Source organism: Tenrec ecaudatus, chromosome 16 (assembly GCF_050624435.1).
Source record: "Tenrec ecaudatus isolate mTenEca1 chromosome 16, mTenEca1.hap1, whole genome shotgun sequence".
Classification (NCBI taxonomy): domain Eukaryota; kingdom Metazoa; phylum Chordata; class Mammalia; order Afrosoricida; family Tenrecidae; genus Tenrec; species Tenrec ecaudatus.
In genome coordinates, this window is record NC_134545.1 from 106444489 (window position 1) to 106468035 (window position 23547).

General features: G+C 52.9%; 1 protein-coding gene across 4 annotated transcripts in view; it reads right to left on the bottom strand.

Moving 5' to 3' along the window:
• CHST15 (carbohydrate sulfotransferase 15) overlaps positions 1 to 23547 on the bottom strand; it is a 71373-nt gene that overhangs the window by 21468 nt on the left and 26358 nt on the right. For all 4 annotated transcript variants that reach the window (XM_075534809.1, XM_075534810.1, XM_075534812.1 and 1 more), the window contains exons 2-4: positions 4542 to 5603; positions 3432 to 3771; positions 1243 to 1389 (exon numbers count right to left, since the gene is read on the bottom strand). In XM_075534809.1, coding sequence (XP_075390924.1) covers positions 1243 to 1389; positions 3432 to 3771; positions 4542 to 5087 — 1033 coding nt within the window. In that variant the 5' untranslated portion in view covers positions 5088 to 5603. The remainder of the gene's footprint in view (positions 1 to 1242; positions 1390 to 3431; positions 3772 to 4541; positions 5604 to 23547) is intronic.

The following is a 23547-nucleotide window of genomic DNA, read 5'->3' on the forward strand; positions in this document are numbered from 1 at the left end:
CATAAAAACATGCCATTGACCCAGAGGGAAGAGATCACAGTCAATCAAATATTAACTTAGAGCTGGTGGTGTTTGGACCCCCCAACTACAGGAAACAGTGATGAGTCCGTCCATACTGGGGACAGAGGCATGATCTCATCTGGTGTCTGAATGTATCAGTCTGGACTTAGGAACACAGGCCTGCCCCTAACTCATTCACTGGGGAGTTCTGGACCCTGGCTCTCCCAACAACTCCCGGTCATCAAGTCAATGCTGACTCCTAAGACCCCTGTAAGAAAGACCTGCCCTTAGGGGGTTCCAAGGCCCTGAATCTTCCCTGGAGCAGAAAGTCTCATCTTCCTCCCTCAAGGCGGCTGGTGGCTTCCAACTGCTGACCATGTGGTTACTAATCCCATGTGCAAGCCACTACACCACCAGGCCTTCTGATTATGGCTCAAGGACAATTAAAAAAGAATGAGTCACTTTCTCAGGTGACCAATTTAAGCAGAATGATTTCATTTATCTCATTCAGAAAGAAATAAGTGAAATCAACATCTTCTTTTAAGCCAAATCCAATGAAAGAATACACATAACCACCCACCCACTCACACACACACACACACACACACACACACGTATTTTAACATGACACTGTTGTAATTTTTAAAAAGTAGTATAAATACAACAACCTCATTTTGAATGTCTAGTACATTAAGTTGGCAAAGGCTCGGCTTTTTAAATGGCAATTAGTCACAGATGATATTTTGGGATTGGGTCTTTCCAAAGCTCCCGCTGGTCTCAGCCACCAGGATTGACAAAAGCCCCCAGCATCAAGTTGATAACTAATCAGTATGTCACATGTATGATCTCTATCCAGGCTCGCTCAGCTCCCTAGATCGGGAAAAGTCAAGTGTGCATTGCTCAATTTAAACAAAAAGGAGAGAGCCTGGAAAAAATGGCAACTTGAAAATACAGACAAACAACACAAAAGAGGAAAAAATGACACCTTATCAGTGGTGCTAGGATCTCCAGGCAATTAGGAAAGCTAAGCACTTCTGTTTGGACAAGCTGTACTAAGGACTGACAGTTTGGGGCAGGGGTCAGACTGACAGCCAGGTGGGACCCTAGACACTGGACAGATGCTGTCTGCAAGCAGTTAAGGCAAAGTTCCGCAGATGAAACAAAGCCAGGGCGTGCCTGGCCCTGGAGCGGGGCCCCTGAGAAGGCTGCCCCACCCTGACAGGAGCGCCGCAGGACACACACCAATGATGATTTTGTTCATCTTGTTCTGCTCCTTCACAGAGCTGGCCTGCAGCCCCTGGTGAATCTGGTGTGCGGCCAGGTCAAAGAGATCCAGGTAATCTTCCACCGGGTAGCGGTCCCGAAGCCCGTCTCTCAGGCGGACGATTCCTAGGAGAACCAAGAGGCTGGAATTAGTGGCATTTGAGGTGTCCCCACACAGGGAGTGGCCTCCTGGAGTGACAAGAGGTCGGGAAGTCCCAAAGGCCCGGACACAACAGAGAAAGGTCAGCAGGGGCATGACATCTGAAAACCAGCTATTTTATTTGAATCAATAAAGGTTCTAAGTGGAGGATGGCAATACCATGAAACTGGGTTGGTGCTGTCTTATATCAATTCTGACTCGTGGAAACCACATGTGTTAAGAGCAAGACAACCCCATGTGGCTTTCTCAGTTCTAATCCCCACCCTCTACCCCCACCATCTCCACTTTGCTGTCATCTCCACAAACACAGACCGCCAGGCTTGTCTTCCCTGGAGCTGCTGGATGGCTTTGAACCAATAAAGGACAGTGGGTATAAAGCAAACCCACAGTGGCTGAGTTGATTCAGACACACACAAACCCCATGGTGCAGCGGAGAACTGCTCCCTTGGGTTTAACAGGACCCAGAAAGCAAGAGCAAACGGTTGAGTTCTCTTTCGCCAAGGTTTCATTGTAGACACCAGCAGGGGTCTGGGGAGTTGAGGCTCATCAATAAGTGCACTAAGCTAAGACATTCCAATGGCCAAGCCAAAGTGTCATCCAAGACACTCAGTATGGACAAGGGCAAGGGGCAGAAGATGGCTGACCAAAAGGGTCCCTTCTTCATCAGGGCCCCACCTGCATCTTCCTGCAGGTCTATCAGACAGCTGCCCATTTGTCTGAACAGTAAGGGGACTAGGGCATCTCCTGGGTGGTTGTTGGAGTGAATTCACCTGCTAGCTGCCTGGTGGAGCCAAAGTGCCCATCTGGCCTTAAAAATGGGTCTGTTTTACTTTCAAGCTTATTCAAAGAGCACCACAGCAAGCCAAGGTGGAGGGAAGAAGGAGCATGCCCACAAGTCAGGGTCGGGCAGAGGTGACTAGAGGGACTAGATTCAGAGGCACGCCCTGCTCCTCTCCTCCCTGGTTTGCATTACGGAAAAACAGAAAACCTTCCAGGGGAGAGTCTTCTACAGCAGGAGTGAGATCAAGCGCTTCTGGCACAAGCAGCTCGGCCACAGTTTATGTTGCCATAGCACTTCCCCCACAAGGAACATCAAACGGATCTCAGCCACTGGGAGACACACGAGGAGCTGGTCTACACTGTGATTCTATTAAGGAACTTTTCAGTTGCCTCTCTGAACCACCTGAGACCTTCCAATGGGGAACGCCCTCAGAGCAGCTCGCCTCTGTCCCAAGTCAGTCATTGGTCATCTGTTCTGGGTGACCAATTATCTCCTGGCAGAAGAGAAAGGTCAAGGAGAGGAAACAATAATCCCAAATGCCTGGAGATGAGACAGGGGTGAGGCAGAACCAGGCTGCAGGAAGGGGGTTCTGAGGCCCAGGGTCCTCCCAAATGACTTACCTTGGACTTGGACTTCTACCTTGTGGGGCAGGCTAGTGAAGCCACCCACACGACTGTCCCTTACGCTAAGAAGCTGAAAGACTGCCCCACAGAGCTGTCCTTCTAGCCTGTCTCTCCCAGGGGAGCGGCCTCTGAAAGGGCACCCTGCCCTGCAGGCTGATGTCATGTCCTGTCCTAGGGAATGGGGAGGAAGGGCAGCCAGTTACTGTGCCCTGCCTCTGCCCTGCGCACAGCGTCCACCTACTGAATGCTTGCTGGTGGTCGGGAATGGGGTCCAACCTCTGCTGGATCTTTACCTGTAGGGCCTTTACCTTTATCAACTACCTGGGGGGCCTTTACAACCTTCCCAGGGGAACCATGACATATCTTGGCCTCTTGGGATGCTTTCTCATCCTGTCTGCCTAACCCTTACAGAATGGTGGCCTAAGACGGAGCACAGTGCCTGGCAACCCGCCACTCTCCCACCCACCAACCTCCAAACGTCCATTGAATGAGTAGGGTGACAGGAAGCTTCATGAAGCATGCGATTCCCCTACTTCGTTCATCAGTTGAAACTCACTTCCGCCGGAAGCAGACCACACTTCCGCCGGAAGTGTCCCCCACTCACCAAACCGCTTCCGGGTCCACCAGTGCGGCTCCTTGATGGCGGAAAACTTGACTTCCGGGTGCAGCCGCAGGCGGTCATAGAGGTCGGTGGTGCCGCACTTAGGCTGCCCGATGATGTAGAAATGGGGCAGACATCGCAGGCGGAAGTGCTTGCCGTGGGCGTGCGACAGGTGGCCCCAAAAGGCCTTGCGCAGGACATCGAAGGTAGAGCGGAACCTTCTGGAGTAGAGCACGTAGGAGTTGGTCAGGTATGGGTCGGTGGTGTTTCTGCCCGAGAACTCCTCGTACCAGCAGGGGCTCTTACTGTTCGGGAGAAACGTACTGGGGATGACGGAGAACATCTGCAGGAAATGGAGAAGAGCGGGGCGAGGCGAAAGAAACCTGAAAATTAGCGACTGCGTTCCAGCTACAACGGAAACCTGCCCTGATGTTTATGAGCGTGCTCAAATCCAGAGCATCGTTTGATCTGATGCTCGATAAAGCTAAACTAACCAGCGACTCTTTCATCTCCTCCAAGTAAAAATAAATCTTGGGAGTGAAAGAAGATAAAAGTTTAATCAAAATCCATTCGACTGTGGACTTGGAAAAGGCGCGAGAACGGCTGCACAACTTGAAGGCTGTAAACCGTGTTGCCGGGATGTACATAGAGGAATTGTTGAGATGGCGTGTGTATTTCTGTCTACTTCCCATTCCACTGTGACTTATCTTACACACACACACACACACACACACACACACACACAGAGAGAGAGAACAGTCTAATTAAATTAAACAGCGGAAATCTTTTTACTTGCTCGATATTTAAATGGCCATTAGAGGCAAAAATACTAATTAGGGCAAAACAGAAAGAGGAAATCAAATGGAACCCAATTTTTAAACTCCAAATGACAATGATCGGCCTGGAATGCAGTTATGAGCAGGCAGCCCTTGAACATGTCTAGCCATGCCATGCCGGCTAGCCAGCCTGCCTCCGTTTGGGTACCCCATAACAGAAGAGCGCTCGCCCCGTGCCCTCTGGTTAGTATCCTTGTTGAGCTCTAAATGTTCTCAGAGGAGGCGCCCATTCTTTACAAATAGGCAAATGCATGGAGACCGGCACACGCCTACTCACATGCAACTCCTGCTTCTTGAGGTCTTCCAGACTGGGGCGCTGTCTGCTGGTGAAGGCGATCCTGGCTGTGATGCTGTTGATGATTAATTGGATGCTTGGGTAATCCTTCACGTAGGAGAGATTACTGACTGAGGGCTGGTGGTGGTGCTCTTTCGGGTCGCCCGGGCCTTCGCCGTCCATTACGCCGGTGCTGCTGGGGAAGCCCCCATAATGGAAAGGGGATGGGATCAGGAGCTCCTGGCGGACTCCCGAGAGGATGTAGGAGGCCATCACCAAGGTCATAATAACCAGCACGAACACCAGGCTACATCGCTTCCCCTTCTTGAAGCGCAAAAACCCGCCCCAGCTCTCGTTCCCTTCCGTCCTCACTTCGAGAACAGCAAGCAAGTTCATCTGCTTACTGTCCACTCGGAATAGAATCTTGTTTTCTCCTTTGCACACGGGGCACGCCTGGTGGCTGGGATGGGGGCCTCCTTGGCAGCCAAGTCGCTGTGTGCGTGCCTCGTCAGGTAACAACTGTATGCAGCAATTGATGCAGTGCCTCATGTTAGTGCCCTCTGACTGATGGCTTAGTGGGCCATGGGGGAGCTCCCCAGGAAGTCCAGATGCCTTGCCAAGGGTGCGGGGAAGTGATGGACGTTGTGTGATGATTACACGCGATGCTCAGAAGGCACACCCCCCCCAAAACAACGGAAGAAATAAGCAGAAGCCAGAGCCCCAGAGAATGAGGAAGTGTCTTCTTCAGTTCAGCTCTGAGAGACCACACAAAGATGGGCTAATAGTCATGTTCTAGCAAAGTCACTGGACTGGGAGGGAAAGTTGCATGGTCAGGAGGACTTCCTGCCCATCAGGTTTTTCCCATGGAACAAAAGAACGTGGAGGAAGTATCACTGGAAGGCAGGGCAAGCCAGCAGAGGTTGGAAGTTCTCATTGTTGTCCCATCGACCAATGGGTTGACTTCCACCCAGGCAGCTGCCCAGACAAACTCCTTCTTTTACATCCCTGGAGCCTTTGGAATGCTTCCTCTTCATTGGAAGCAGAAAGGTTCAAATCTCAGATGATCTACAGAGACAGAAGTTATAGTGCCTTTTAGTACAACAGCAATAACCCAAGGGCCATCTTCCACGTGGTGGAAGCGAGAGGAGAAGGCGAGAGGTTTCGGGTCCTGAGCTGAACACCAGCACCCCGACAGATACCTCCGCTTCGACACAATTACACATTTAATGCCAACGCCCTCTAGCAATGCTGCTGGGCAGTGCATGCTGAGAAGTGCTTGGCTGCTAAGTGAAAGCTTGACGGCTGGACGCCACCCAGCGGCACCTTGGAAGAAAGGTCTGACTATCGCTTCCACGAGCTCACAGCCACGACCGACACACATGTGGAGAGCAGTGTGATGCTGCAGGACTTGGGGCATTGACTCCACGGCAACTGGCGCAGTGTCTTTCCCCACTGGCACCACTGGCCTTTTTCCATTTATGTCATCAGATCCCTGCCCCAGGAATATGCAATCACTCTCAGCTTCCTACAGGAGATGAATTTGAGGGGTGAAGTGAATTACCAGCACTTTTCAATCAACGAGAACTCCTATGGGTAATAAGAAGGAGGCTGGTTAGGACAGAAGCCTGCAGAGAAAGGACTTTTCTCCCTCCCAACAGCGCCCATGATCTTGCACCTACAGCGAACTTTTATGATCAGTTTCAGAAGGAAGCGTTAATGAAAACTGAACAATCATGTGAAACACCATTTGACTTGAAGTTATTAAGCAATTAAATCCAATATGGAAGTTTCCTCTGAGGAACATAATGTTCCAGCCCCGGAAATCATTTTTCATTTTCATCACCCCGGGAAAGACGATTCTTAAAAATCCATGAAAAGGGGCCTGTGGTTATCTAAGGCATTGCTGCCCCAAAGATGCCTTATTTTGGGGGAGGGGGGGAAGCAGTTAGAAAAGCAACCCACTAGTGCAAAGGAGACCTACTTAGTTCCCAAGAGCAGTAGACCACCAGTAGACTTACTGTGTGACATTTGGCGAGACTCATAATCTTCTGAGCTGTCTCCTCACCATCAAAGCTAGAGGAAACGCGTGTACAGAATTTGCATCATCCCTGACTCACATCAAGCACCACAAAAATGGCAGATGGCATTAGCTGTAATAGCATCATTAACTTTTACTACTATTCTAATTTTTTACTGTTGGTGAGTGCCAAGGACATTTGGAGTCAAATCAAAGAGATGGGAGATCCAACATATTATTTTCCTTCATTGCTTAAAAATTACCTTAAGTAGGCAGACCACTACACACACACACACCCTCTCAAACAAACGTTCCGAGAGTAATTTTATTTGCCTTATACAAAAGCCGCCTCCTTTTTGCTAAAGGATTGGGCCCAAACTGAATGCCCTAGCAGAACTCTTCACTTCCTTTGAAGAGGAAGCTCATGTTTCCTCAAACTAAGGAAGAGCTATAGAGTGCTTCCCCAAATGGCTTCCACACAAAACATCCTGCCTGTGGTCAATCCAGTTCTGCACTTGGACGGAAGCCCCACAGGCTTCCTTCCAAACGAGACCTTTCTGGGCCTTGAGTAGACTAAGAAGCCCAGGTGGCATGGTAACTAAGCCCTCAGCTGCTAACCAAAACATCAGTGGTTTGAACTCAGTCATTGCTCTGAGGGAGGAAGACCCTTAATCTTTTCCAATAAAGATGACAGCGTGGGGACAGCTCTACCCATGCTGAAGGGCGCTGCCACAGTGGGGAGTCTTCCAAGGCTCACAGAGCCCAATGACGGTACAAACCAGTCAACCTTCCCAACTGTCAACTGAAGGTCGGCAATTGAAATTCACTCAAAGGTGCATTGCAGGGAAGACCTGGTGATCAACAAAGGGACCTTCAGGAAGTCCATGGGACAAACCCATTCTCTGTTCATTCCATTTCTCCAGGACTTCACACTTCCACACAATCCAGCCATTGAAAGCGCCGCAGAGTCCAGCTGTGGACACTCGATCGGGGGTCACCATGATTTGGTTTGCTTTCTAGACTAGCTAATGAGCCCGAATCCAGGAGAGTGGAATACAACACACAGCATTTTAAAACACCACAAGCCAGGAAATTCTCAAGGAATCCATGTGAGAAGGCAGGGGTGGTCCCGGTGGTTAGCAAGCAGATGCTAACCAAGAGTTTGATGGTTTGAGCCCACCAGCTGATCTATGGGAGAGAGAATGAGGTTGTCTGCTTCCATAAAGATTTACAATCTCAGAAATCCTGTGGGTTGGTTCTACTCCACCCTATAGAATTGATTGGATGTGTGTGTGTGTGTGTGTATGTGTGTGTGTGCAGGGGTGTGTGTGTGTGCGCAGGGGTGTGTGTTTGTGTGTGCAGGGTGTGTGTGTGTGTGTGCGCAGGGGGGGTGTGTTTGTGTGTGTGTGCAGGGTGTGTGTGTGTGTGTGTGTGTGTGTGTGTGCGCGCGCAGGGGGTGTGTGTTTGTGTGTGTGTGTGTGTTCTAAAGGCTGAGCTATACAGGTAAGATAGAAGAGTCTTGGGCAGTTTGGAGAAGAGCAGAGGAGTAGGGGAGTGGGGGAAAACAGTTCTAGAAAGGACAAACATCTCAGGCTCTAGCCCTCTTAGTGCCCCCTCCCACTCAAACCAGCATCCCTTAGGACAGCTGCAGGGACAAGTCAGGACCCTTCAGGTCAAACTCTGCTTCCAACTTGCTCAGCCACCCCTGACCCATTACATGGTACAAACGGTTCGTCCAAACTAAAGAAACAAAAGGGTAAGCCCCCCTGCTTGGAAATTCCATCATTAATGCCAAGAAAACATTTTTCACCAATCCGAGACAAGGCCACGCTGAGGTTAAAAATGAGACTCCAGCCAGGATCGCAGTGGGAAGCGAGTTTGCACCCTCATCCTGCTGGCTGCAAAAGGCCTAATTAGATTTTTCAAAGAAAACATGAGACTTTGAAGTCACGGGACCAAAATACACATGATGGGGATCCAACAGGCTAGACTAAGCAGTGCTCACGGGAGCAAAGGTACCTAGTGCACAGCGAGCAGGCGAGTAAGCAAGTCTGGGCAAGTCAGGGACACTGACAGAATCGCAGTGAGTCAGGAGTTGGGCGTGGGAGCCAGGTCCGTCAGAACTCCCTCAAAAACATGAAATGGGGAGCAGAGGGCTAGAGAGGTGATTCAAGAGGCCAGTGCCATAGACATATGCTCAGCGACAGCGTTCTCTGGTCTTTACATCCATGTACAAGTGTTTTGAAGGTTGATGGGAGGCCAGGTATTGTGTGTGGAGGTGGTGGCATGAAGAATGGTGCTGGGGGTTCCTGTGGGCAGGAGTGTAAAGGGGGGGAGGGTGGACCTTGAAGGGTGGGTCCAGGTATGTGTTGGGGATTGAGGGGTGGGCTTAGGCGAGTCGGAAGGGGACCTGAAGAGAGGGTCTGGGTGTGCAGGGCCTGGAGAGTGTGTCCTGATGTGTGAAGGTGGTTTCTGTAGGTGGGAAGCCTGAAGGTGGGTCCAGGTGTGCATAGGAAGGGGCCAAAAGTCAGGTCCGGGTGTGTGTAGGTCCAAGTGTAGGGAAGAAGGAGAGGGTCTGAAGGTGGGTCCAGGTATGTGTAGGTGGGAGGCCTAAAGGTGGGTCCAAGTGTGTGTTGAGACAGAGGCTGAACAGAGGGCCCAGGTCTACAGGGTCTGTAGGGTGAGTCTAGGTGTGTGTAGGTCCAGAAAGGGGGCGGGGAGCAGGCAGCCTTGAAGGGAGGATCTGCAGGTGAGGACACTGGCTGGTACAAAGCCTGTTGAAAGGGTGGGGAGGGGAACGACCTTCAGAGGACAAGAGATCACCTCCTGCTTTCAAACACTGCGCCGCCACAGGGCGGCTATAGAGGATGAAGGTGCATCGCCCCGGAGCTGATGGCAAGGTGGTGCACAGCTAGGTCGAGGGAAGTGGTGGGAGGGAGTTTCCAGGCTTGCAGGTAAACCCTCCTTGGATTGCAGTGCTCAGATAGGTGGGAGGAGCAGGTGGCCCCAGGAAGAGTATCCTGTTCTTGCCTGGAAGTCTCTTCCACCAGGGATGGGCCGGGAATGAGATGGGGCGGGGCGGGGTGGGGTGGGGCTGGGGCGGGGATAGAGACAGAGAGGGCTGTGGGCTGCAAGAAAACAGTCAAGAAACAGAAACTCCAGCTCAGACCCCGCTCAGGGCTCTGAAGCAGGACAGGAAAGCACCACAGAGGCCCCACTTAGGCGTCTGCCCTGCTCCAGCCAGGGATATAGAGCCCTGCCCCTGGCCTCTACCCACGATACGCCAATGGGGGGAGGGCTTTCCCCAATTACCAAAGGTAGGCACGCCCGCCGGACATTCTTTCAATAAGATCTGTTCGAGTATGCAGTGAGTCCAATGGTGTGCCCCCAAACATCACGTGGGCTAGAACTCATGAATGGGACCTTACTGAAGAGCGGCTGTCTGCGTGGCTCCCCTGCTAAGACAAGGTGGTCCAGGCGGGAGTGGGCCTGCAAATGGCGATGCTCAGAGGGAAGGTGGGCACCCAAACACGGGGGCCCACACAGGATCAATTGTCTCTGGGCCGAGGAAGTGAGCAGTTGGCAGCAGCTGGGTGAGACGCGGAGGGGGCGCTTCTCTGGAGTACCAGTCCCACCCCTGCTCCCACACCTTGTTGGGACCATTCTGCTACTTCCCCCTCCGCTGATGCCATTTGGTGCTGCAGCCCAGGAAACGCTCGGACGGTGAAATTACGAGATAGCACAACCTCGAGAGTAAGAAACCAGGTGGCTATGAGCGCAAGAGCACCCGGGGCCATAGTGCTTTCGCACTGGACTGCCGACCACAGGCTCAGCACCATTAGCCCTTCCGCGAGCGAAAGAGGAGGCTTTGGACGCTCATAAAGAGTCTCAAACCCACAGGGGCAGTTCTGGGCTGTCCTGTAGGGTCGCTACGAGTCAGCATGGACTCAAGGGCAATGAGTTTGATTGGTTTGGCTGTGACTATACGGAGGGGCAGGGATGACGACCATGCTTCCCACCTACCCTTTTCCACCCTCACAGACTCTCCCAAGGGCAGGCCTCCAAGGCCCTCCTCAAGGGGTCCTTCCTGGGAAAGAGAAGCCCCTTGTGTGCCTCTCTCTTCTTTGCCTGGGGACCCACCTCTTGGGCTGGGGGACTCAGTTTAAGGACGCTGGGCACCGCCAGCCCCATGGGGAGCCCAGGGTCTTCAGGGGTACATTTTGTTGGGGTGGCTTCCCAAGCTGGGCTGTGGGCTGTACGATTGCTACAATCCTTATCCTGGAAACCTGACACCCCCCCCTGGTCCAAGATCAGAAGCGGCCCCCAAATAGAGAGCACTCCATTACCAGCCCCTGCCCGGTGCCCCCATTAACCTCTGCCCTCCAAGCTTCATTAGCAAACCATTTCTAACAAAGTGGCAATGGATAGACCCAGACCCACTTTAGCTGAAGTAATTGAATGCCCCGCTCTGCAGAAGATTGATAAAGGGTGCCTGATTTCACCCTGGGTGGAGGGCGGGGTGGCGACATGAATTAAATTAACACAGTGAAACCAGCTGATATCACAGAAGAAATATGTTTAAAACCTCCAAAGAAATCAGGGTGAACTGAAATAAATAGCTTCATGTAGGTAGAACATTTACATGCGCCCGGTGGGGATGGGGGGCAGGTAGGTAGGAAAAAATAGCTAATGGCATGATTTATTTTTCTGTTTTAATGAAGAAGAATTCCATGGGTCTTAATGTTTGCGACGACACAAAGCTGACTTCTGATTATGCATATGAACAGCTGACATTTCTCTTTGGGCTGAGGATGGAGATATATCTCTACCCCACCTCCCCCCACCCCTCAAAGAATATCAATCAAGACACGGAAGACAAGCCATTGTTCGACTTCTCTGACAGTTGCTGGGACGTTCAGGGGAGAAGCTACTGAGCAGGGAGAGTTCCTTCCGCACAAAACGTCCACGTGGAGTGTGTCTTCCACCGGGAGTTTTCTGCTTTTGATCACAATTCACTCAGCAAAGAGTCAGCAACATGGATCCACCCGAATCACCTGCTTTTCTCGGAGAGGCGTCCAGCATCGTGGCTCCAGTCACCTGGCGACCTCAGATAGGTCACTTAGCTGACCAGGGCCTCAATATGCCCAACAGTCCCTGAGCGGGGGGAAACGGTGAGCAGGCTTAGCTGTCAGGTCAAAGTTTAGAGATCCAAATCTACCCAGCTAAGTGCCTTGGAAGAAAGGCTGGCTGACCTCCATCTAAAAGAAACAACACAATTACTGAAGACCCCAGAGAGCACGGCTGTGTGCACGCATGCACACACACACACACACACACACACACACACGGCAGTCACTCGACAGCCCCTGATTCGTCTGCCTCCAGAAAGATTCCCGCTTCAGACACCTCACAGGGCACTTCTACTGTCCTCTGGGAATCAGCCCGGCAGCAGCGGGTGCTTTGGTTCTTCAATGAAACTATACCTGAGTGACTCTCCCACAGGTGAAGACCACCCAGCTACGATCATGTACTTGTGAGTCCCAAAAGGTGGATGAATAAAGGGGATGGTGGGCAATACAGGCCAAAGCAGCTCATCCCAAGATCCATGAATCAATGTTCTTTCTCTCAAGAATCTGTTGACTGTAACACTCAAGGCCGACATCCCCACACAGTGCTAGACCCCGGAAGGAAGCTGTCGTCAAAAGACACAACGGCCCCAAACCTCGCATGACAGGTTCTTTTCTGGCCCAGCGAGTGTCTGTGACAGCCACAGCTGTTGGGTCTAATTATCTGGAGAGCTGCCCCCCCACCCCCACCCTACTTCCTGCCGAAGAGGACTTCCTCCTGCCTCCACATCCATCATTTCGTCCTGGCTTCCTCCCCTGGAGCAAGACCTTCCTGTAACCTGCCTTCTCAAGGTTTCCTTGCCAGATTCCATCTTCCCTGGTGGCTAGGACACCTATATGTGGACGTCCACTCCAGCCAGACTTGGTCTACAACAGGGATTGGCACACCCCAAGAGGTAGGATCTTCCTGGTGGCCTAAATCCGTGTCGTGGGAAGTCCGAGCAACCTTGACAGTATGTTTAAAGCCCATGACCCTCTATTACGCTCAATATCAATGTTGCTCTGTCCCTAATGACTGCCTTCCATGGACAGGTAACAAGGAACCCTGATGGCTCAATAGTTAGGAGCTCTGCCACAACCCCAAAGGTTGGTGGTTCGAGCCACCAGCAGCCCCATGGAAGAAAGCCTCGGTCACCGAGCCTAGTAGACCCCAGGGGCCGTCATCCACTGTCACACCAGGCAGCACTGGGTAAGAATCACCTTGACGGCACCTGTAACAACACATCGGGCCTATAACAATGCACGGAAAGTAAATTACAAGTTACACTTCCTTCCCATAATAGCCAAGCACACACTTAACAACCAGGCATTCTGACTGGTTTCCGTCAGACACAGAGCACCTGCTCTGCTGCGCCCTGCCACGAGAGCTCACTTCTTCTTTGAAGCAGAAGTGGAGGGTGGGGGCTCGGGGTAACATTAGCTGCACTTCTGATGTTTGGAGTTGGAAAGGGATGCGAGGGCAGGCAGTTTGACCACTTTGCTGCCACCGACTGAGGATGTCCTTGGAATCTGACTTAGCTCAGTCTCCACAGCCAAGAGAAGACAAGAGCTCTCTGCTCTGGATCTCTGGCTTATCATGGGTCTCCTGCCTCTCTTGCATCCCCGACCTGCTCCAGACTGGGGCAACCAAAGGCTCTTGATTTTCTGATCTAACAACTGGAACACACAGCCAGTGACTCTACATGGGCGCCATCTTCCCGGAAGTCCCCCATGAGCTCACTTCTGAACCCAGCAAAAAGGGGCCAAAGCTGGAGAGGGGGCAGTTGGGTGGGCCTGCCCTTCCATCTCGCTTTATGATCTCAGGCACCTGACTTCACTGTCTGGACCTTCATCTCGCAAGGTGGATATAAATAAAAAAGAGACAGCATCCAGAGCATGCTTCATGTCGTGTCTGGCACGTAGCACGCCTCCATGGCATGTGTCCTGGTGCTGTTGAAGACGACTGATTCTACCAGGGAGCACCAGAAGAATAAATACAGCTGTCTCGGAGGAAACCCCGCTAGAATGCTCTTTAAGAGACAAGGATGGCGGGGCTTCACCTCAAGTATTTGGGACATGTTATCAGGAGACCAGTCCCTGGGGAAGAGCATCCTGCTTGGTAAAGCGCAGGGTCAGTGAAGAAGAGGAAGCCATCCAGTGAGATGAACTGACACCGTGGCTGCGACCACAGCCTCTGACAGCAGCCGGTGTGCGATGGCGCAGACCAGCGCCGCTTCGGTCCGTGGTACCCAGGGATACCGTGAGATGAAACAGACTTGACAGCAGCTAACCACAACTTGACACAGATTATCATAGCCCTGGCCCACTGTCCTGCCTCTAGGTCCACTTGCTTTCCATTTCAGCGTTAGGCGCAGGCATCCAATTTCCCTGTCTCCCACAGAGCCAAATCTTGAACTAGATGAGACAGGTGGTGGCTAGGGACAGGTGCAGGGTCCACAGGAAGTAGCAGCTACCTCCCGTAGAAACAAGCTACACAGAAAAAGTCAGGGCAGGAGGCTCCAGATGCTCCAAAGAGCTGAGCCCCTGCAACCAACTATGTCCACCCACAGGTAATCTCGGTACAAACAAGGGAAAGTCAGGGATCCTGAAGTGTGCCAGCCTCTCCCCTCCCCTTCCCCGCCCCTCATGATCCAGAGGTCTAGGAGACTGAGCCCCATCACAGCCAACGGGAGCGGGGCAGCGGAATGGCCTTCAGGAAGTTCTGAGGGTCATGGCAACAGGAAGTTTTTGGAGAATTCTGGACATGAGGGCAGGCAGCCAGGGTCCAGACAACACCTGGAGTCAGCCCTCTTCAGCTTGGTTCCCAGGTAGGGCCTACGCAGACTGTGTTTGGCAGCCCAGGAGCAGGGGTACAGTGTTGATGGAAGTGGGGGTGAGGGTCAGGAGATAGGGCTTCTCAGTGCCCAGGCTGCCCTACCCCTCACACAAGAGAAGAGCTCAATCGAGCTCAGTGGTTCTCAGCCTTCCTAATGCTGTGACCCTTTCATACAGTTCCTCATGTTATGGTGACTCCCCAGCCATAAAATTATTTTCGTTGCTACTTCATCACTATCATTTTGCTACTGTGATGAATCAGGCGACCCCTATGAAAGGGTTGTTTGACAACCCCCCCCCCCCAAAGGGGCCGAGACCCACAGGTTGAGAATCACTGATCTCGCTGGTTCTTGGAGATCCAGAAGCCCAGCCATGCTTAGACGCTCCACTTTCCCATGCCTTCAGGGACACAGCCCCCCAAGGATGCCTGGCATGGAGCAGCTGGCAGACCGGGATTTCCCTTGCTCCTAATAGCAGCAGGAACAGAGCTGGGAGGGAGTCAGAAAGCCCAATATCATCTCTCATTATGTCTTCCAGGCCCAGGTCGGCTGGGAGAGCTGGGGTGGCACTTGCTGGGTACAACAGACCTGTGTCTCCCATGACACTCACCATCTCCTCCTCCGGGAGTGGCTGGCATATTGAGCAGGGAGCTGCTCTGGCTGAGGTTCAGAGATGAAGAAGTCCAGGCTAGCCACTGGACACCCCACCCAGTTCCAACCAAGTCTCTTAGCTCCAGGAACTCGCTCCAATGGCATGTTTCACTTCAAAGATGCCCCCTCCGCTCCCTGTGAGCCCCCTACTAATCTGCAGACCTAAGACCCCATTCATCTCCAAGAAGCCCAAAGCCCATTCCATCAATAGCAATGACTCATAGGGCCATCAGCCTGGTCTCCCACAGTGATGACGGGTGGGAGAGTGGACGCAATCTTCTAAAGATTCTCTGCAGCACCAGCCTCCCCCTCCTGCCCCAGTCTTTGGCATGTCTGCCTTCTTGGTGAGCAAAACACAGGCAGGCACCTCCCTCTAGCTCTCTGATGAGCATATGCATCAGATGTCTTAACAGAGGGGCCAGGGAGACCACAGACCTCCCGTGTTGTCACCCCCCTGTCTCCCAGCATCTCCAAAGAATTCAGCCCCAGTAGGTAGCATCATGATAAACAGAGAAAAGGTTGAAGTTGTCCAAGATTTTACCTTGCTTGGATCCACAATCAACGCTCATGGAAGCAGCAGCCAAGAGAGCAAAAGCCAAGTCGCACTGGGCAAGCCTGCTGCGAGGTCTCTTTCACTGCATGGATCATGACCCATGGGGATTGAAAAGCAAGGGTGTGACTTTGAGGACTGAGTGTGCCTGAACCAAGCCACGGGGTTCAATCACCTCCTTCATGTGGGAAAGTTGGACGCTGAATACGGAAGACCAGAGAAGAGCCAGTGCGTTTACATGACGGTGCTGACAAAGAACACTGGACGCAGCACAGACTGCCAAACAGACAAGCAATTGGACTTGAAAGAAATCAGCTGGAGTGCTCCTTGGAGGAAGGAAGGACAAGACATCATGGTATGTACTGTGGACATGTTATCAGGAGCGATCAGTCCCTGCAGAAGTAAAGTAGCAGGGCAGGGGAAGGGAGGAAAGACCCTCACGGAGATGGATTGACACAGTGGTTGCAACAAGGGACTCAAATATTAGAACATGGTAAGGACGGTGCAGGGCCGAGCAGTGCTTTGTTCTGTTGGCCATCAGGTTGAGATGAGTCAAAACCAACTCGAGGGCCCCTAGCAAGCAAAAGAAAACAAGGAAGGCAAAGTCCCTCGGGTTCTCAGAAACCTATCCAGACCTCTCCTGGCATTATTCCCAGCAGGAATCTTAATCCAGGGCGATCCTAGATCTTCCACTCAAGCATGTGTGGTAACAGACTCTGCTTTTCCAGTAAGTTCAAGTTGAGAAATGTTTACTGGGTTGACCTGGGGGTCCAGGCAGCAGAGGACAAGGGGGTCCTGTGGGGTGTTTCCAGGGCATGGTGGGCAGCCTGCTAGATGAAAACATCAGTCTCTGTCTTGGTACAGACTGGGATGCAGGCTCCCAAACACGGGTGCAGGGTCAGGTTGTCAGTGACTCCAGAGAAACAAATGATCAGCCAAGCGCCCAGCGGGCACAGTAAGCACGGGCTTGCTTGTGCTGGCTTACTCATCCCGGGTGAGGTTTTGCATGCCATCCCCACATCAGAGATTCTGCTTTGAGGTCTGATTGGTGTCTGTCTCGCTCCCCAGCCCCACAGCTCCTTCCTCTGGATTCCAAGTCCCTTTCACCTTTCCAGTCCCTGGAGGGAGCCAGGGCTCAGGGAAAACAAAGCACTCACTGCCATCGAGCCAATGCCGATTCACAGCAGCCTTGTAGGACGGGTTTCTGAGACTGTAACTCTCTAAGGGAGTCAACAGCCTCGCCTTTCGCCAGAGGAGCGGCTGGTGGGTTTCAAACTGCTGGCCTTTCAGTAAGCAACCCAAAGAATAACCACTACCCCACCAGGGCTCCTTACAAGCAAGGTAAGCAAAGGCTTATTCGTGATGATTTAGCCATGTGTAGTGAACAATTTCCCATGCTTTCCCCACATCGGAGATTCTGCTTTGAGACTGGCCTGTCTCTCGCCCAGCCCTGCAGCCCCTTCCTCCAGAAACTAAGCTTCCTTTTCACACTCCCTGTGCCAAGGGAGGGCCAAGTGCCCCAATGCTCCGAGTTCTCCAAGTACCCCAATGCCAAGACACTCTATCCCTGTTCTCCACCATCCCCCACGGGCCGAGGTCCAGGTTGGGTCCCTTCTCCATGCCAGCCCCCTGAGGTCAACCCCGCCACCCCCAAGCTCTATGTTGGCAACTGAGCCATAAGACTGGCCAGCAGCTGGCCAAAGTCCTCTCACAGGCCCGTCCAGTGACAAAGCCATGATCCATGCCATCAGGTAAGAGCTGGGACAGGCAGCCCCGGGGAGGGACCTATGGGGCAGTAGGAACAAGTGAGCACTAGCCAGCCCCCTGGCAGAGCCAGAGTTAAGTGACTTCCCACCACACTGGGCAGCTGGAGAGGGCGGGGGCCAAGTCTATGGTACTCAGTCCCACATAACGCAGGGCCTGCCATGGCGGAGATAATCAATAGATCCTTAGGAGCCCTGGTGGTGTCGTGGCAAGGTGAGCTGTTCGAAGTCACCAGCTTCTCTGAGGGAGAAAGATGTGGTTTTCTACTCCAGTCAAAGGTGATCATCTCAGAACCCCACAGGAGCAGTTCTTCTCTGTCCTATAGGGTCGCTGTGCACTGGCATCGACTCGATGGCAGTGTTTGAGTGACCGAGGGAAGGAACTCCTGGAAGCATGACTACTCCCCAGCAGATCTACTTAATCTCAACAATACGCGTGACAGTCACCAACGTGCTGTAGTGGATTGTATGTTCAACTGCTAATCACAAGGTTGGCAGTTCGAACCTAACCAGCTGCTAGTGACAAGAGAAGACAAGGCTTTCTGCCCCCATAGAGATTTACAGCCTTGGAAGCCCACAGAGGCAGCTCCACCCTGTCCTTGAGCTCACTCTGAGTTGGAATCGCCTCAATGGCAGTGGCTTTGACCTTTAAAACATGGTTAGGGACCATCCAATCAATTCCGACCCACAGGGAGGACATGTCCCAGAGCAGAACCGACTGAAGCGGGTTTCCTGAGTATAATCTTTATGGAGGCAGATAGCTGGGTCTTCGCTCCCCAGGAGGCCCTGGGTGAGATCCAACCACCAACCTTTGTTGATTCACAGCCAAGTGCTTAAGTGAAGTGCCGCCAAGGCTCCTTTCTGGCACCATGTTTGGCTTTAGATGGATTTGCCTGTTCATTACCCTCTGCCCATCTGGCCAGCTAGGAAACCGGGCCCCAGAGTTTGTGGCACTGAACCATCCCCCGGCCACCATCTGTGTGCAGAAGAGAGTGACCCGGGGATGAGCTGGGGACAGCAGACCTGGGGTGAATGCAGAGCTTTCCACTTAACCAACCACGAACCTCTCTCCATGTTTGCCAGGATCCAGTCATGTGCAACATGCCGGGTAAGCAATGTGCTGCTAATGCAAGGTTGGCTGTTCAAGCCCAACAGCTGCTCTGTGGGGGAAAGCCAAGGCTGTCCAGACCAGCAAAGGACCACAGCCTCAAAAACCTTGTAGAGGGCCGCTATGGGTCAGAGTTTAAGAGTTCCCAATGGCCAGGGGAAAGAGGGATCATTTTAAGAGGGGTCATTTTCAGGTACACCACAGAGCCAATGAGTGCTTCTCGTCTTCCTGCAGCAAGCCTTCCTCCCCACAAGCAAGAGAAGAAGCCCCCCCCCCCCAGCAGAAGGCCTGGAACCGCTGCATCAGTCACCAGAGTCCCTCCACACAGGGCCTGGACCCTCCTGCCCCTTCCTCAGGTCTGGGAGGAGGTGCTGGCTGCAGCCCTGTAGAAGCAGCCCAGCCAGACATGCCAGGGGCCGGGGGGCGAGGAGTGCAGGCACACAGCTGCCCGCCACGCCCCACACAAGCGAGGGTAAGGCGCACGAGGCACGTACACAAGGCCCCTGTGGGTAAATCAGCAGCGGCCCCATGGACCAAGCAGCTGGGCCTCCTGCCAGATGGCCTTGCAGAGCCGAGTGCTTCTCCGCATGCCTTCCTCCCGTGATAAGCACTGCCGTATCCCGTTAACCCTTCAACAGGAAACCGCCCCACAGCTCTGATTTGGGATGGGGTTCTCACTTTTTCTTTCCCAAAAGTTTTATTGGCACATAATTCATATATCATATAATTGAACAGTTCAATCATTCAATCACATCCAGGGGAGATGTACAACCACCATTACATCTATCTTAACCCACCCAACCCACCCCACGGTTAGGTCACCTTTAAACTGAGTTGTGCGATCAGGATCCGTTCTAGTGCTCCCTCCCCCCTCTGCCTTCATTGTTGACTCCAGAAATCCCCTTTCTGGATTTGTTTCTTTTTGACAAAGAGAGGCACCGTCTGGCTAAATGTCAATGTCCCCCTCCTCTATCAGGTTCCGAAAAGGTTCAAGAGGACATCTCCAGGGTCAGTACAGCTCCTGAGTACACACCCAGAGTCCCTGCCTCTCAAAGACCAAACTCACCGCCATTGAGTCCAGGCCCGCTCTCAGGGAGCCTGGCGGACAGGTGGAACCGCCCCTGTGGGGCTCCGAGACTGTGACTCCTGACAGAAGTGGAAAGACTCATCTCCTCCATCGGAGCCTGAGGTCAGCAGCCAGCGCTTAACCCTTCGCACCACCAGGGGCCCTTTCCTAGTTGTGGCAAAAGGCAAGTAAACACCAGCCTCACCCGACTCACCACAGCACCCACCCTATGGAGGTGTGCAGACCTCGGGGTGAGCAGAGGTACGCGGGTTGAAAGAAGCTACAGGATCCACCTCTGACAAGCTGTGTGCTTTCAGACAGCTATCTGACTTCTAAGTCCAAGTTTGCACATCTGTATAATGGGGACAGGCACCTGGTGGTGTAGTGGTTACTCAATGGGCAGCCTTGGAAACCCACAGGGGGTCACTCTGAGCCACCATTGACGCCAGGAGAGCGGGTTTGGTTTGGTAGAATGGGGATTAAGACAGTCTTTGCCGGATGCATGAACAGTCAGTGTTGGAGGGAAACGGAGGCATAGTGGCAAAACGGATGGAGTTTGAAGACGCCCCCAACGACCAGCCCTTGTAAGATGCTACTCAGCTCTGTTTACCCCAACTCCCCTCTTGAGTCTGTTCCCTCATGTCCCTGGGTCCTGCAGTTCACTGTGACGTCCACAGACAGTCAGGAAGCTTTGAGGAAATGTCCCATCGGGTGCCGTTCAGTCCAAACTCCGACGGTCAGGCAGAGGTGCGCCAAATGCAAGGTCCAGAGTCAGAAACTAAAACTGTCCGAAAGTCACAGTGGGTCTTCTTGCTTCTACCAAAGCTCAGCAAAGAAATCGGAGGGCCGCCCCGCTTCCCCGAGGTGATGTGTGTGGAACTATAAGGTGGTACCAAGGTGTCTCCATGGAAACAACGGGCGTGGCCTGGGCCCACCCAGCACTAAGGTGGGGTCTTAAAGATGCCCTCAAGGAAACAACAGGTGTGGCCTGACCCACATTCTCCACCAAGCCCACCCCACTCCTGTCCCCGGCCCTCTGAATTGGGACCAGCACTCTGAGTGTCTCAAGCCCAGAATGACCACGTGGCACACAGAGGCCCATGACCAGAAGGGCTGCCTGAATCGACCATAACTCACTGGACGAGTTGCCTGGTGCTAACCCTCCAGTCCCTCCTCGGGAGAAAGATGCAGCTTTCTGTTCCCATAAACACTGAGGCCTCAGAAGCCCACAAACCTGAAAACACGACAGAACTTCACTGCCCCTGAGTCCATTCTGGCCCTTAGGGAGCTGTCCGGGTGGGCTTCCGAGGCGGTAACTCTTCACAGCAGTAGAAAGGGAGAAGGCCTCATCTCTCTCCGTCAGAGCGGCTGCTGGTCTTAAACCGCTGCCCTAGTTAACAGCCCAACCTGTAGGCCATGATACCACCAGGACTGGGGCAATTCTACTCTGTCTGCCCTGCAGGGTCGCTAGGAGTCAGGATTGATTTGATGGCAATGTGTGTGTGTGTGTGTGTGTGTGTGTGTCTTGGGAAAAAATACATCCTTAGAAGCAAAGATGGTGAGACTCCAAGTCCTTCGTCCGTGCCATCAGGAGGGACTGGTCCCTGGAGGAGGGCATCGTGCTTGGTACATGAGCGAGTCGGTCGGGGGAGGAAGACCTTAGATGAGATGGATGGACACAGCGGGTCCAACCGAGGGCTCTAAGAAAGCCAGGATTGAGAGGAGGCTCAAGACCTGGCACGGTGTCCTTCGGTGGGGCTGCTGAGAACCAGTGATGCTCGAGGGACTGTCTTCATTCCCTCCTTCATCCAGGAGCCACCTATGGAGCACCTACCCTGCAGCAGGGCCTGCATTATTCGGGGTTCAGACATGGCCCAGGCCCTTGCCAGCCTTCGAGTCGAGCAGGTACAGCAGGAGTTGCAGAGCCAGCACCAGCTCGCTCGTGCACCAGCACGAGAGAGAGAGAGAGAGAGAGAGAGAGAGAGAGAGAGAGAGAGAGAGAGAGAGAGAGAGAGAGAGAGAGCTGGTGGGTGGAGTGGGTGATTCCTGCCAGATGCTCATTGCCAACACCACTGGTCTCCTTGCCACCTGGGCCTCCATCCCCTCACCGTCACCTACCCGCCCTTCTCCACAAAAGGAAGCTCTCAGCTTCCCGCTCGGCCCCAGATGAAGCCCAGCAAGTCTGGGCCAGCGGCAGGATAGTGGAGACAGGAAGAAGGGAAGTTGGAAAGATGCTGGGTCAGCAGGTTCAAACAACGGAATGCATGCCCAGAACATACACTCACTCTGCCATCAAATCAACTGAGGGTCACAAAGACCTTGGTCCCCAGGGCACCCCGGGCTGAGACCGCTCTCCGGGTGGAAGCAGAGGCCTAGAGAACAAGCTTCAGACACGGTGGTCCCAGATCCACTCTCCGACAACCTCACAGAACCCTGGAACCCAGAGCCCGTGGCTGCTGAATGGGCGGAGCCGGCTCCTCTCTATAGACCCGGGAAGCCTGGTCGACCACAAAGGAAGCTTTTCTTTCCCGTCCCGTAAGTGCGGGCATTTTCTAAAGGCCTTTGGCCATGAGGAATATCGAAGGCGCCACGGACTGCCAGAAGGACAAACAAATCTGCCTGGGAGACATAATCAGAAGGCTCCTTAGAAGCCAGTCTTGCATACTTGCGATGTGTCCTCAGGAGAGACCTGTCCCTGGACAAGGGCATCGTGCTCGGTCAAGTGGAGGCAGACCCTCACTGTGATGGCCTGACACCGTGGACATCACCAAGGGCTCAGACGTCCCAACCACTGTGAGGAGGGCGCCCAGGCTGGGCAGTGTTTTATTCTGCCGTACGCAGGTGTGCCATGAGTAGGAATCACTGCACCTCACAACAACCATGGCTTTTTCATGCCGGTCTGGGTTTCTCCATCAGAAGCTGAGCCCTCCGTACCTTCAGAACAAACTAGGGTCTCCCATAATACCCATGGCCCTCTCAAATCCAGAAAAAGCAACACTTCACAGACACTGTCCATGCTCAACACCCCGCTGGCCCAGGCCATGGGCACGGTTCCTTCCAGTTGGGAGTCCCTGGGTTAATTTGCTTCTCTCGCATTGTGGTAGTTACATAATCTGATGTCAACTTGCGAAGCGGTGGAGCCTAGCCTGTCAATCAGGTTGCAGCTTGATGACCCCATTTGGAGGAACGAAGGAGATATAGCTCGCGGGAGGCCAGATATATACAAAATCTCTGCTTGTCTCCCTGCAAGACATTCCTGTTGACAAGCTACACGGAGCTACGCTGATGGAGCCAGAACTCTGGAGCTGGAGGAGCCACGTGGAGGCCCCTGCCAGAGCTGAGATGCTTCCACCACCACTGGATCCACCAGACCTTCCACCCACTGGCCTGCAATCTTCCTTCATTCAGCATCATTGCATGTGTTGTGTGAGTCTGAAGAGGCATTTAGGTATTGGACATATGGGTATTGGACATATTAGGTATTGGACATATGGGCTAAGATCGGACTTGATCTGCCTTCTTAATATACAATTACTCTTTGTTATAAAACTCTCCCTTACACACAAATGAGTCTGCCTGGATTTGTTGCTCTAGTCCACCCCGCTAATACAACCACAGAAAGGGACCACCCACAAGTTGGAGTCCACCCACAAGTGCAACCCACAAGTTGGAGTCCACCCACAAGTGCAACTGAAGAAACACCTGAGGTGTGCTCCCCAAAACTCAGCTCCTGGCAACCGTCAGGATCACGCACGCGCGCACGCGCGCGCGCATGGTCCGTAGAGGTCGACAGACCAGTAACCGGTAAGGCCATGCAGGTACAAGGGCAGCTGGAAGAGGATTAAAGGGCATAAGATGGGCCAGTGGGTGAGGCATTAAGAGCAGCAACTGGCTCTCCGCTCTCTGTGAACAAGT